At 44.5% G+C, this 14,335-nt stretch overlaps 1 protein-coding gene across 2 annotated transcripts in view; it reads left to right on the top strand.

The window, feature by feature from the left end:
• The window catches only part of OSBPL3 (oxysterol binding protein like 3), a 262,480-nt gene that overhangs the window by 212,518 nt on the left and 35,627 nt on the right, over nucleotides 1-14,335 (top strand). For both annotated transcript variants that reach the window (XM_040352884.1, XM_040352885.1), the window contains 4 exons: nucleotides 4,055-4,142; nucleotides 6,061-6,305; nucleotides 8,292-8,429; nucleotides 11,983-12,046. In XM_040352884.1, the coding sequence (XP_040208818.1) occupies nucleotides 4,055-4,142; nucleotides 6,061-6,305; nucleotides 8,292-8,429; nucleotides 11,983-12,046 (535 nt within the window). The remainder of the gene's footprint in view (nucleotides 1-4,054; nucleotides 4,143-6,060; nucleotides 6,306-8,291; nucleotides 8,430-11,982; nucleotides 12,047-14,335) is intronic.

Below are 14,335 nucleotides of genomic sequence, written 5' to 3'. Positions count from 1 at the left end.
GCGTTGAGTTCTACTTTGAGGTAGGTGTTGACTTTTGGTGTTAAAAGATGTTTTCTATAACAGGACAGATTATGTACTCTCTGAAATAGAAAAAAATAATTAGGAATACTGAGACATCAATGATGAATGGGCCTGGGGTCTGCAATTAGGAAGGAAGATCAGGTCACAGTAAAAAATGTTATTTGAATTTGAATTGTCTTTCTGGACAGATTTAGTAAAATCTGATCAGAGCAAATACTACAACAAAGAATAATATGACCATTTTTGCTTAATACAATGCCAGTAACATCTACCGTGTTTCCCCGAAAAACGCCAGAGTCTTATATTAATTTTGGCATCCTAAAACACACTAGGGCTTATTTTCGGGGGGTGTCTTATTTAACTATGGTATGTACAATGATCCTAAAGTGGGTACCTTTCTTGCAGCTTCCCTGACTTTCCTGGCTGTCGCATGGTCTGCCTGACCTCTTCTCTGCTCCAGGATCCCCGCTGGCGTCGGCCTGCTCCGTGCCTGCTTCGTGCACTGGGGAGGGGGGCGCGGGCGTCGGGCGGGAGGAGAGCAGAGGAGGGGGGAGCCGGTGTCATGCTGGCATCCGCCTGCTCTGTGCCTGCTCCGTGCACTGGGGAGGGGGCCGCGGGCGTCGGGCGGGAGGAGAGCAAAGGAGGGGGGAGCCGGCATCCTTCTGGCATCAGCCTGCTCCGTGCCTGCTCCGTGCACTGGGGAGGGGGCCGCGGGCGTCTGGCGGGAGGAGAGCAGAGGAGGGGGGAGCCGATGTCCTGCTGGCGTCTGCCCGCTCCGTACGCTGAGGAGGTAGGGGCTGCGGGCATTGGGCGGGAGGAGAGCAGAGGAGGGGGGGAGCCAGTGTCCTGCTGGCGTCTGCCCGCTCCATGTGCTGAGGAGGGAGGGGCTGCGGGCATCGGGCGGGGGGAGAGAGGAGAGAGGAGAGGGGGAGCCGCTGCAATGATTCTGCAAAATGGATTAAAAAAATGTTAAACTAATTTTACTAGGGCTTATTTTCGGGGTAGGGCTTATATTGCAGCTCTCCCCAAGAATCATGCTAGGTCTTATTATCGGGTAGGTCTTATTTTCGGGGAAACACGGTATTATATTGATATGTAAACTCTGCTTGTATAGTTGCAAACAGGTACAGCCTATAATATGATCACAGAAAACTTGGTCCATGCTGGCTTCCCTTTCCTGTTATTTTTGTTATTGTCTGGGTTAGTTCTGTTATGGCAACATGTTATTATAGGGATGTTTACATATGCGCTATGAATAATTATTATATTGCTCAACCAAACTTTTATATTTAGCCTAACATGAAGAAATATTTCAGTCATTGGTATTCTTCTTTTGAACGCATACATGAACTGCATCATTTCCAAGAGGCCTTGCCATTCCCAAAATTAGGCTCTATTCACTAGAAGGCACCCTTAAACGTGTGCCTAGGGTTACAGATCACCCAGTTTTAAAATGTACAGATTGCATAAAATTTTTTAGTGCTTCTGCAGGGGAGAGGATAACACACTGACAATGGATGGGGCATTGAAACCTATAGGTGACACCAATGTCCAAGTGCTCTCAGGAAGATCATGTGACCTGACCAAACCAGCCTGAAAATAGGCAAGTATATGCATCTTTCTTACAAGTATAAGTGTTAGGAGGGGGAGGGGACAGTTAGGTGAAGCCCAAAATTTCACTTTAAGTTTAGCCCTATATGTATCATTTTGTTAAATAGGATGTTATTAATCTTGATACATGAAGGACACACGCCCCTTCAATGTTCACTATTCTAGCAAATGCTGACACATTTATTTGAATACTTTGAAATTTTATGAACATTTTACAATATTTGTATTAAAAACTGATCTGAACTGATCTGAACTCAAAATCAAAAATGTAATATTGCCGCTTACCAGTCTTTAGATTTAATAGATGCATTAGTTTTCTTTTTCAGGCTTTTTTCCTGTAGTTTCATTTAGTTATCCTGCAGAACAAATACACTTCCTCTCCCTTTCATGTGTATGCTTTTTTTCTCCATTATATCTATGGGACAGCCAAGGTTTTCACACAGGCTGGACTTCAAACATGTCTGCATTTGTTCATCTCCATTACATGGTGGATAGGTTGAAGATTTTTGTTTTACTTTCATCTCTGCTCCCAGGAAGTGACTCTACATTTCTGGCAAGATCAAACGGTATTTTCTGTACTTGCTAAAAATGTTCTTAGCCTGAAAAAAAAAAACCTGGTAAGCGGCAATACAGTATATTACATATTTGTTTTTTTTAGTTTACATATATCTTAAACCAGAACTATTTGCCCTCTTGCATTACACCACCTACTGCCATCTTCTCTTAAGCCTCGTACAAACGGCCGGTTTTCCCTGCCAGGAAAACTGCCAGGAGAGCTTTTGGCCAGGAAAACCGGCCGTGTGTGTGCTTCCTCGCAGTTTTCTCGACAGTAAAACTGCCAGGAATACTGGCGGGAAAATGGAGAACCTGCTCTCTATTTTTTCGCCGGGATTCCCGTTTTAAACCCGGCAGTTTTCCTATGGGGAAACACTGCGAGGGAGCATACACACGGCCAGGATTCCCCCGGCCAAAGCTCTCCCCACAGTTTTGCCGACGGGAGACCTGGCCGTGTGTACACGGGGAAACTTACCAAGCCGGTTCTCGGTTTTCCCGCCGGGATTCCCGTCGGACTTTATACCGCCAAGAATCCCGGTCGTGTGTACAAGATTTGAGTCAAGATTCCTTTCTTTCATCCAAGGCCATGGAAAAGCCACTAATGATGTAACATTTGCACAGGAGTTGCATTAACCTGGTACCCAGCTCCCTTATTGCCATTGATTCTAGGCAGGGCCGATCCTAGGCAGGGTGCACAGGGTGCTTTGCACCCAGGTGCCTGCAAAGGTGGGGGCGCCAAAGTGGCAGAGTTCTCCCCCTCCTTCTCTCCTTGTTTATGTCCGTCCAGAACTAGTGTTCTGAGCATAAGTGTGTGTCTGTCCAGAACTGATGTGTCTCTGACCATCTCCTGTACTATATCTGCAGTCTCTGACCATCTCCTGCATTATGTCTGCAGTCTCTGACCGTCTCCTGCATTATGTCTGCAGTCTCTGACCATCTCCTGCATTATGTCTGCAGTCTCTGACCATCTCCTGTACTATGTCTGCAGTCTCTGACCATCTCCTGTATTATGTCTGCAGTCTCTGACCATCACCTGTATCATGACTGTAGTATGTCTGGAGGCTCTTTCTAACAGACTCTCTAACCAGAGGCCCTCTCTGTGTCAATCAGAGAGGCCCTCCTCCAGGTCCCAATAAAGTACTCTGCTTCTCTTCCTGTATTTTGTTTATTGTTAAGAGATCATGTAAGGATCCCAGGTTAATGAAGACTTTGTGGGGGAGCATCTCTGTGGTTGAGTCATTGCCATAGAAACATTTGTAAAGGGGAGGAGTTAGTAAAATGGCCGCGCCCATGTGGGGGCTCCAGAATTATTTCTGCACCCAGGCGCATGTGACCCTAGGATCGGCCCTGATTCTAGGAGTGGGCTGTGAGTGTGCACTGCACTACACATGCATCACAGGTATTGTACACCAGATAACAAAATTGCTAGAAGACTGGGAGTTTTTTTTTTTTTTTTTGGAGCAGAAGAGACACGCAATGTCTCTCTGCTAATATGAAGAGGAGCTTTTTCCCTAAATTTTCTTTATTTAATAACTAAAGTTCTGTTATAACATATACATTTGAACTTTGCTGAAATGGCCATCGGGAGCTCGTTGCAGCCAAAATGCAGCACGCTGGATGTTATTCCAGTTCACTGCAACACAATGTTCTGAAAACAGTCATTTCTTTGCTTGTGTTGTACAATGCAGAAAAAATGCTTGACAATGCAGCTGGTCGAAATGAGCCTTAATTAAGTTTTGCCTTAATTGTAATTTGCCTTTTTGAAAGCACCAGCTTCTTTCCTTATATTACCATTGGTCTCCACTTTTCTTAATGTACTTAATCTCTTGCACTGGTCATTAATATATGGATTTTGTTTGTTTTCCAGGTATCGGATGATGACTCGTATGTCAGCGATATAAGTGATAACATATCAGAGGATAATCTAAGCAATGACATTGAAAGACAATCTCTAGGTACAGTTTGGTGCCCTGTGAACAAGAGGTTTTGGAAAAAAAACATGTCATCTCTACTTCTCCTGTTGTGTTGTCGGTTGAAAGATTATGTGGTTACTTTGTGGTCGGAAATATACATATATTAGAGATTTAATACTAAAAGGATACAGTTATTTGTCACTCTGAAGTGATGAAAAACAAATAACTGTTCACACAGGAAATATTGAATAAAAAAAGTTAGTGTATTTTTGTTAGCTCTCCATACATTTTAAAGTTGTCCACTGACATATCAACTGATTATACAGTTTCCTTTTAGATTTACCAACAGCTATTTAGGAGTCAAAAGTCAGTTTGATTGAAGATCCTGTTTAGCTAGACCAGGGGTCTCCAAACTTTTCAAACAAAGGACCACTTTATTGTCCTTCAGACTTTAGAAAGGGCCGGATTGTGGCCGGTGGGTGCAGAAAATGTCCCGGGCCCAGCACCAGTAAGAATAAATGTGGCCTCAGGGTTGGTGTTCAGTAGGGGGAGAAGTAGGGCCCCTAACAGTAGGAGAAATAGTATCCCATCATTGATATCAGTAGAAGAAATAGTGCCCCCTTGTTGGTGCCAGTGGAAGGAATAGTGCCTCATATCAGTTGAAGGAATAGTGCCCCAAGGGCCGGCATAAAGGCTAGCAAAGGGCCACATCTGGCCCTCGGGCCGCAGTTTGGAGACCCCTGAGCTAGACCCTCGCAATGCATGGTTCTTGGTGAATCTAATGGAGAGCAATAGAGATTCTTCAATTAAATGATATTGTACTGCATCTTATAGGATCACTAAAGATTTATATATATATATATATATATATTTTTTTTTTAAATAACAAACATGTTATACTTGCCTCCACTGTGCAGCTTGTTTTGCACAGAGTGGCCCCGAACTTGGTCTTCTGGGGTCCCTTGGCGGCTGTCTCGGCTCCCCCTGCAAGGACTCAACACCTTCATGCGAGCCTGCTCGCATGGTGTTGAGTTCTTGCGGGCGCGCTACCATGATACAGCCAGCGGCCATTGCCGCTCACTGTATCACTCGAGCCAATGGCTGCGCTGCTTTCAATCCATCCACTGTAACCAATCAACTGCCAGGCTGAGCGGCGAAGAGGATGTCGGGGCGAGCGCCAGACTTTCGAGGGGTCAGGTAAGTATAACGGGGGGGCTGGGGCGGACGGTATTGTCGGATGTTTTTTCACCTTAATGCATAGAATGCATTAAGGTGAAAAAACGTTTACCTTTACAACCCCTTTAACACTGGACACACAACTCACAATCTCTTTTATCAGACAATTTTCTTATATACAAAATGCTGTTGAATTCTAGTAGTTAGCTTAAATAATAAGCAACAATGCCTGAACTGCCTGACGCAGGAAGGAGATACAGAGACATTGGGGGTTATTTACGAAAGGCAAATCCACTTTGCACTGAAAGTGCACTTGGAAGTGCAGTAGCTGTAGATCTGAGGGGAAGAGCTGAAATGAGGGGAAGCTCTGCTGATTTTATCATCCAATCATGTGCAAGCAAAAATGCTGTTTTTAATTTTCCTTGCATGTCCCCCTCAGATCTCCAGCGACTGCGTTTCCAAGTGCACTTTTAGTGCACTTTCAAGGGCAGTTGCGGTGCCCTTGTAGTGCAAAGTGGATTTGCCTTTCGTAAATAACCCCCATTGTCTGTATTTAAGAGCAGAGTGTCACTATGATGCATTTGTGTAATAGGTATGAGAAAATGTGTGTCATAGAGAGATAAGACACAAGGTGGTGAAGCACAGGATCCTGGCATAGGTGGGTGTTCTGATCAGATGTACAGTTTATCTAGTGCATAAAGACCACTATGTAGGCTCTCGGGGGAGATAAGATTATACATTACAGAAATTGTTATAACATATTAATTTGTTTCTTCTGTTGTAGATGGGGCTTCTGTAGTGGATGGATTTTCAAAGCATCGAACATGTCTTCCTGCGTCGTGCCCAAACACAAGTAATATCAGTCTATGGAACATTCTTCGGAACAACATTGGAAAGGACTTGTCTAAAGTTTCTATGCCAGTACAACTGAATGAGCCCCTTAACACTCTACAGCGGTTGTGTGAGGAGCTGGAATATAGTGAGTTGCTAGACAAAGCATCTCAGGCTCAGGATCCATTTGAAAGAATGGTACGTAAATGAGAATCTTATTAGAGGAATAGCTTCTAAAAATGATGAATAAAGTAAAGGAGTTATCAGTAAAAGCTTCCAATTGGATTCAGTGTTGTAGGTACCAGGGGTGGATCCAGAGTCTAGTCTCGGGAGGGGACTTGCGGAGCCGACTCCGGCGCCCGCAAATTCCACAACTAGAAATTAGCTAATTTCTAATTAGCCAATTTCTTGGGGGTAGCAATTGCCCTGTTGCCCCCCCCCCCCCCCCGATCCGCCCTTGGTATGTACAGGAAGTGGAATGCCAACCAGAATTTTTTTTTCTATCTTGTACAAAGTAACGAATAGAACTTCTGTCAGTTTTTTTTTAGTGCTGTTGGTTTCTCTTTTGAAAATGTTATTGCTTTCCTTTTCCTGTTACTTGTGCCACCAGAGCAGGAAGTCTGAGGCATAAGTGAGGGGGGGGTCCAAACAACTTCTGAGCATCTGCGTCACCACAGATAGTACTGACATTGCGGGTGCACCAGAAGGGCTGCAGCTGCCACTCCTGTCCCAATCAGAACTCGGCAGTAGCTGTTCAGACTGAGGGAAGCTCTCTTCAGCGTCTCTTCAGTACTGGTCACGTGGCACAGCCGAGGACTTCCTTTAAGTGAGCCTACTCTGATCTGCCTAGTGGGTGGATTTAGTGCAGGAGAGCTTGCACTTTGGAGATCTGTACTGGAGTAGAGGGAGGTAATGCTTTTGTTGTACTCGTTCTACTGACCTGTCTGTTATGCACTCTTGACCCCTGCACTCTGCGTGGTACGCACCGCTCACTGCTGTTAGACTCTTGCTTGTGGCGCAGAAATTAAATAATATTTTTGGAATGCAAGATGGACTGTTCCATATGTTACCATGTACACTATAGTGCATTTTTGCAGCACACTGCAAGCACCACCTAATGTTTTCACTTTAGATGGCCAAGGCTAAATTAACCTAAAGAATTATCTGTGGCCCTGCAGAAGTGAGAGAAAATATCTTCAGGAAAAACCTAATAGAGGTTTTGACTCTTCCCCACTTGGCTATGACATCTATAGCATAGTGCAGGGGTGCCCAACCTTTTGAAGAACGAGGGCCACTTAAGCGACTTTGTAACCATGAGCCACTATGAGCGGAGCGGGCAGATGACAGGTCCAAGTGCACTCTGCATATACAGAGCGGACACAGACACAGCCTGCTCTATTCTATGGGCCCTCCAAACCGATCTGTCCAGATGGAAAGGGACAGATCCCCCCTTCTGTTTTTTTTTTAGCAGATGGGATTGGAGGTGTAAATGGCCACAAATCCGTTTACATCTGTGGTTCAATAGAGGTGAACAGAGGGTCTAATTGGGTTGGTCCGATCGTGTCAAAAGCAGCCTAAGGCTGCTTTCACAGTGACGCGCTTTGGTTTACCCACACCTTGGGTGCAGCGCAATGCACCTGTGGCTTAGCTGCACTTTGCCATAGACTTCTATTATATCCTGCAGTCTATTATATCCCGGCACTATACAGGAAGCATTGGCTTATGCGGCTCTGCTCAGCAGCCACTTGCTTCCTCTACCGCCGACTTCAATCACAACACTGATGCTCTGGGATGGTGGATCGGCAACCCACAATCTGGGTTTACCAACCCGCCATCCCAGAGCAGGCGGTCGCGGGCCACATCAAACGGGCTCCGCGGGCCACATGTGGCCCCCGGGCCACTGGTTGGGCACCCTTGGCATATTGCATGGTTAGATTATCTGATTAATTATTTCTGTCAGTGTTCCCTATAGGTAATTTCTGTCCTGATTGGTAATGTAGGGGAAATCTAGATGCCCAGCAGCAATAAACACTCTTTAATTTGACTGTGGGAAGATTGCAGCCTCCTTCAGCTTTTTATTACTGCCTGTGTCCCAACTCTTTCCATTTTCTGTCCAAAACAAAAACATATTTTGTCCGGAGCAATGGTTTTGATTGAAAAATCTGATTTTGATTTTCTTAACAGGTTTATATTGCCACCTTTGCAGTATCTGCATATGCACCTAGTTTCTACAGGGCTGGTAGCAAGCCATTTAATCCTGTACTTGGAGAGACTTATGAATGTATAAGTGAAGAGAGAGGATTCAGGTTCATTGCTGAGCAGGTAATATACAAGTGCTATTATTCTGCCCGATTGCTGCTTTTCTTTTCCTTGATAATTATAAGAAAACAAAAAGATATATACAGTATCTCACAAAAGTAAGTAGACACACCTCACATTTTTGTAATTTTTGTCTAAATTGGGCCCATATATGTGTCAATATTTTGTGTGGCCGCCATTATTTTCCAGCACTGCCTTAACCCTCTTGGGCATGGAGTTCACCAGAGCTTCACAGGTTGCCACTGGAGTCCTCTTTCAATCTTCTATGACGACATCACAGGAGACCTTGCACTCCTCCATCTTCCGTTTGAGGATGCCCCACAGATGCTTAATAGGATTTAGGTCTGGAGACATGCTTGGCCAGTCCATCACCTTTAACCTTTAAGGCAGTAGTCATCTTGGAGGTGTGTTTGGGGTCGTAATCATGTTGGAATACTGCCCTGCGGCCCAGTCTCCAAAAGGAAGAGGATCATGCTCGACTTCAGTATGTCACAGTACATGTTGACATTCATGGTTCCCTCAATGAACTGTAGCTCCCCAGTGCCGGCAGCACTCATGCAGCCCCAGAACATGACACTCCCACCACCATGCTTGACTGTAGGCAAGACACACTTGTCTTTGTACCTCACCTGGTTGCCGCCACACACGCTTGACACCATCTGAACCAAATACGTTTATCTTGGACTCATCGGACCACAGGACATGATTCCAGTAATCCATGTCCTTAGTCTGCTTGTCTTCAGCAAAGTGTTTGCAGGCTTTATTGTGCAACATCTTTAGAAGAGGCTTCCTTCTGGGACAACCTATTTAATGCAGTGTGCAGCGTATGGTCTGAGCACTGACAGGCTTACCCCCCCCCCACCCCTTCAACCTTTGCAGCAATGCTGGCAGCACTCATACGTCTGTTTGCCAAAGACAACCTCTGGATATGACTCTGAGCACATGCACTCAATTTCTTTGGTCGATCTTGTTCTGAAGGAAACCTGTCCTGTTAAACTGCTGTATGGTCTTGGCCACTGTGCTGCAGATCAGTTTCAGGGTCTTGGCAATCTTCTTATAGCCTAGCTCAGGGCTCAAAATTTCAAGTCCTGAGCTACTAGCCAGGCCTCAAGGTGTACTTGCCACCAGTTGCCCCGCCCAACCCCTACCATGTCCCGCCCCTAGACATGCCCTCATAAATTATCCCATGAAATGACACTTAAATGTTTTATGCAGAATTGAGTTATAAAAATAAATATTAACAACAACTTTATCCATGCCCAAAAATGCAGCCTGCCTATGTTTACCAATGCAGCCACGTGTCCCCATATTGCAGCCACGTGTCCCCATATTGCAGCCACGTGTGTCCCCCCCCCCCTGTGCTGGGTAAGAGAAGACCCGGAGCCGCCGCCTGGTTGTTCAAAGCGCGGGGAACATAACCGATTTCAATTCAATAGCTGTGTTCCCCCGCCGCGAGCCGTCATATACAGCCCCTCCCCCCTTGTCCTGGAAACTTTGATAGACAGATCACCCGTCCAATCCTGGGATGGGTGATCTGTCAAAGTGCCCGGACAAGGGGGAGGGGCTGTATATGACAGCGCGGCGGGGAACACAGCTATTGAATTGAAAGCTGTTATGTTCCCCGCGCTCTGAACAACCAGACGGCAGCGACAGCAGCAGCGACTCTTCTCCTTGCTCGCCCCCCCTGCTCCCAGGCAGCACACTCTCGCCAGCCCTCAAAATTTACTCGCAAAATGCGAGCAGGCGAGTGTAAATTTTGAGGGCTGGCCTAGCTCATCTTTATGTAGAGCAACAATTCTTTTTTTTTTCAGATCCTCAGAGAGTTCTTTGCCATGAGGTGCCATGTTGAACTTCCATTGACCAGTATGAGAGAGTGAGGGCGATAACGAAATTTAACACACCTGCTCCCCATTCACACCTGAGACCTAACACTAACGAGTCAAATGACACCGGGAAGGGAAAATGGCTAATCGGGCCCAATTTGAACAGTTTCACTTAAGAGTGTTGACAGCGGTTTAGACATTAATGGCTGTGTGTTGCGTTATTTTGAGGGGGACAGCAAACTTACACTGTTATACAAGCTGTACACTCACTACTTTACATTGTAGTAAAGTGTCATTTCTTCAGTGTTGTCACATGAAAAGATATAATAAAATATTTACAAAAATGTGAGGGGTGAGATACTATATATACTCACACACACAGTATATAGGCAGACACAGCTATATTTTTTTAATTTTACATTAGCTCACTATAGTCATAACTACGTATGATGAAATTTGCAAAACTACTCGGAGCATTTGAACTTGGTCTGGCACAGGGCAGCTCTGAGCTTTAAATGCTATTTATTACCTTTCATTATGTTTGACTCCGTAGCAACATCATACTGAAAAAAGAGGAAATGGAGATTCTCCAAAATGCCTTTTTGGCTTCAGAGCTATGCTTCAGCGTGCATCTGAGAATAGCTAATCAACAGGGAACTGACATACATGCTATCCCTGAGAATGCTGTCCCTGAGAAAGTTTCATTCCCTGGAAATGTATTAAATTTGTTTAAAATATTCGAAGCGTATTGAAACAAAATGTGCTTAATGTCTTCTTGTTATTTTATTTCCAAAGTAGCCCCATCCTGAGTATGAAAGCGTGTCCCCTGCCAGCAGCTGCAAATTGGAACCTTTGCTCTCGGTGGGGAAGCAGTGGTTTCATTGCAGAGGGTCCAATGCCCCCTGCTAAATCAGACCTATAGCCCATCAATTAGCAAAGCTCATGCTCCCTGCTGATTGAAGAGCTCTGGCTCTGACTCATTAGGAGTGTGTCAGACAGATCAGTGCTTCCACACAGTGAGCAAGGGTTCTGATGTGTAGCATGCTGGCAGGAAACTAGCTTTACTACCGAGACAATGGCTAATTTAAAAATAAAGGGGCATTTTAATGCATGGGCATTGTGGGGTATTCACTTTTTAGCACTCGTAACATATGTGCCAAACTGTTTTGGAATCTGGGTGATTATATTATCCTTTTGTTTCAGAAAGATACCTACAGTGTTTATGGTGATGGCTATACAGTACTGATTATGTGTTTTGTTTTTGTTTTTTCATCTTTTTTTTGTTTTTTAAAGGGCATATTAAATAACATAATCATGCCATAAAAAATTATATTTTTTGGAGGGGGATGGGGTTGACAAAAAAATGATCAGTCCCGCATGCCAAATAATTTAGGTATGCCACTGGGGGATTGTAAGTGGCTTAGACTCCTCCATGTTTCTACACCAAGAGATATTCACCATTAATTGAATTGCTTTTATTCTAAATAAGGGAGTCCCAGCACAGGGGCTTAATGCTCTAATATGCACAGCACAATTTTGTTTGTATAATATCTTTGTGCTGCCAATGTAGAACAATTTATTAGATATAAGAATAACACCAACTATGCCACTCCTACTGTACTAACTGTAATAGCATCTTCATTGTTGTCTTTGAAAAGTGGCTTCATTCCTTTAGTGTTGATGGTTCAAGATTAAAAAGATTGTGTTATAAACTATTTTTGCTTTCTTTACAGGTTAGCCACCACCCACCTATATCTGCTAGCCATGCTGAGTCTGACAATTATATATTATACCAAGGTAATCACATAAATACATTAAAAAAACAATCATTGGCATAGACAGTAATGAACAGATCTAAGAACCCAAAGTAGTCAACCAGATTTCATATAGTAATAATCTGACTTCAGCAGAGTGGATTCTGATATGATACTATGGGCTTCTACACATATTAAATAGAATTCTTTTTTCAAATGAGGCTGATTTTCAGGTGACCAAATTATACAATTCCAGCTACATCTTTAGTTAATGACTTAATTGACGATCCACCTCCTGTGCAGCTTTAACCAGGAGGGGACTTCAGCGACCCAATTTGTTTTGAGAGAGTTAGAACAAAATTTGATAAGCCTTTGAAGGTTTACCATATAACAAAGTGACTACTGGCAATCACTGGAAGACTGATTCCTGCAGAGAAAAGCAAATGGACTTCATGAGTGTTCTGACCTCCCAATGTCCAACCAGTAATCAGGGTGGTGGGGAGATATCCCACCTATATTACTTAACTACCAGTCAAAAGTGAGATCACTGGAACATTCTATTTCCTTAACAAACTGGTGTTTTTTTCGGTGGGGGAGCAGCAAACACCCCCTCCCCCCGCTGTCTGCTGGTCGGTCCGGCACTTAACACATCTAGACGGGTGGCGGGCAGCGGTTCCGTATCCTCTCCTCCATCACTGTGGCTTTCAGCATGCAGGTACTCCCCCCCCCCCCCCTAGGCATCCAATATGATCGTCTGTCCTTTCAGCCAATCGGTGGAACTGGTCTCAAAACCCACTTCCTGGTTGGCCGATAGGAGGATCAGTGTTACTATAGCAAATATTAATTTTGCTGTTTTAACACACCTGGGTATGCTCCATTCGCTTTCCATTGTCATGGATATGGTTCATTAGAGGCCAGACTTCCTTATCTGGCTGCCTTTTATCATCTCTCCTCCCTGTATGGCTCCACCCCAGGCCATCCCAGGAACTCTTTATTAACTAGTGCACTGCAGGTCTGCTTTGCTGTTCAACGTTGTTTGTTAGCTTTGTGTTCCTGCTTGCCATGTGCTACGTTAATCTCTCTGTGTACCGAATTTGGCTTGCCCCCGACTACTCCTGTTTGCCTGTAACCCTGACCCTTGGCCTGTCCTTTAGTTATCCTCGTCTGCCTGTTGCCCCGACCTAGGCTTACCCTCCACTATCGCTTGTGTCCTGTGTGCTGCTTCCCCTCTCTCCCTACGGAGTGTGACCTAGGGGACTCCAGAGGCCGCGACCTGGATCCAGCTGCAGCGAAGGCCATCCTTACCACTAGAGGCTCTGGTGAACACCAAGCTGGGTCTTAGACTCCATGCCCTGGGGAATCTTGGGCTCAAGCTGCCTGTAGGATTCCTGTTTGTGACCCAGCGAATCTCTCCTCCATATGCGCTCTGTGGTCCGTCCGCAGCAGTCGGCTATAGGTTAACTACCCTGTGGTGCACCCCTGACCCCAACTGGGTGCACTGACATCCATGCTCCCCGAGCCCATCCTATTTTGAAGCCTATTAGAGCCTCTGGCTCTAATCGGGTGCTTCTAAAAAAACACACCCGACATTGTAATTTATGCATGCAGAGTCCTGCAAGGGGCCAGACGCATGGATAGGGAGGTCGGCGCCTGTGCGCCCTTAATGGATGGTGGCCCCTGATTGCTATGTTTAAATTGCTCTTCGATGTGTATTCTATGATTCTGCACACTGTTTTGAAGGATTATACATCACAATGTAGCTTTCCTCCGTGTGCTGTAACTAACTATGAAGTATAAATAAAATAGTGAGGTCGCTGACCTAAATATGTAGTGTGTCAGGGTTGTAATGAATTGCAAGAGTAGCTGGAGAAAATCACAAATATTATAGCAATTAAATCTCTTCACACATTTGTGTTTCAAACTCATAGTTTGCTCTTTGGCTAGAGCCTAACTTTTAAGATATTTCCACTCCAGAGAGCAAGCAAAGGAAAATTGAAAACATGTCTACACATGATGAATTATAATCATGAATTATAGTGATGTCTCATGTTTGACTGCAATTACCGGTAGCTTTTAGTGGGTCAGGTGTCATCCTGGGATGCAGGATGTTTCAGAACAGTATAAACTCCCTACTGTGTGGAGCTGATGGCTGCTAATGGAATTTAATGAAGAAATTACGTTTGTAAATGCGATTTTAAATATACATTAGAAGTTGGTTATAATAAGAAGCAACTACTAGGAATGCATTATCTTTACTTTATTAGAGAAATTAAATGAATTTAGACCTATTGCTATGCTGAAATGTTATCAATAACCATAATCCCAATAATGG

This window comes from Rana temporaria, chromosome 5 (assembly GCF_905171775.1).
Source record: "Rana temporaria chromosome 5, aRanTem1.1, whole genome shotgun sequence".
Classification (NCBI taxonomy): Eukaryota; Metazoa; Chordata; class Amphibia; order Anura; family Ranidae; genus Rana; species Rana temporaria.
This window is presented reverse-complemented; position numbering and strand designations above follow the sequence as displayed.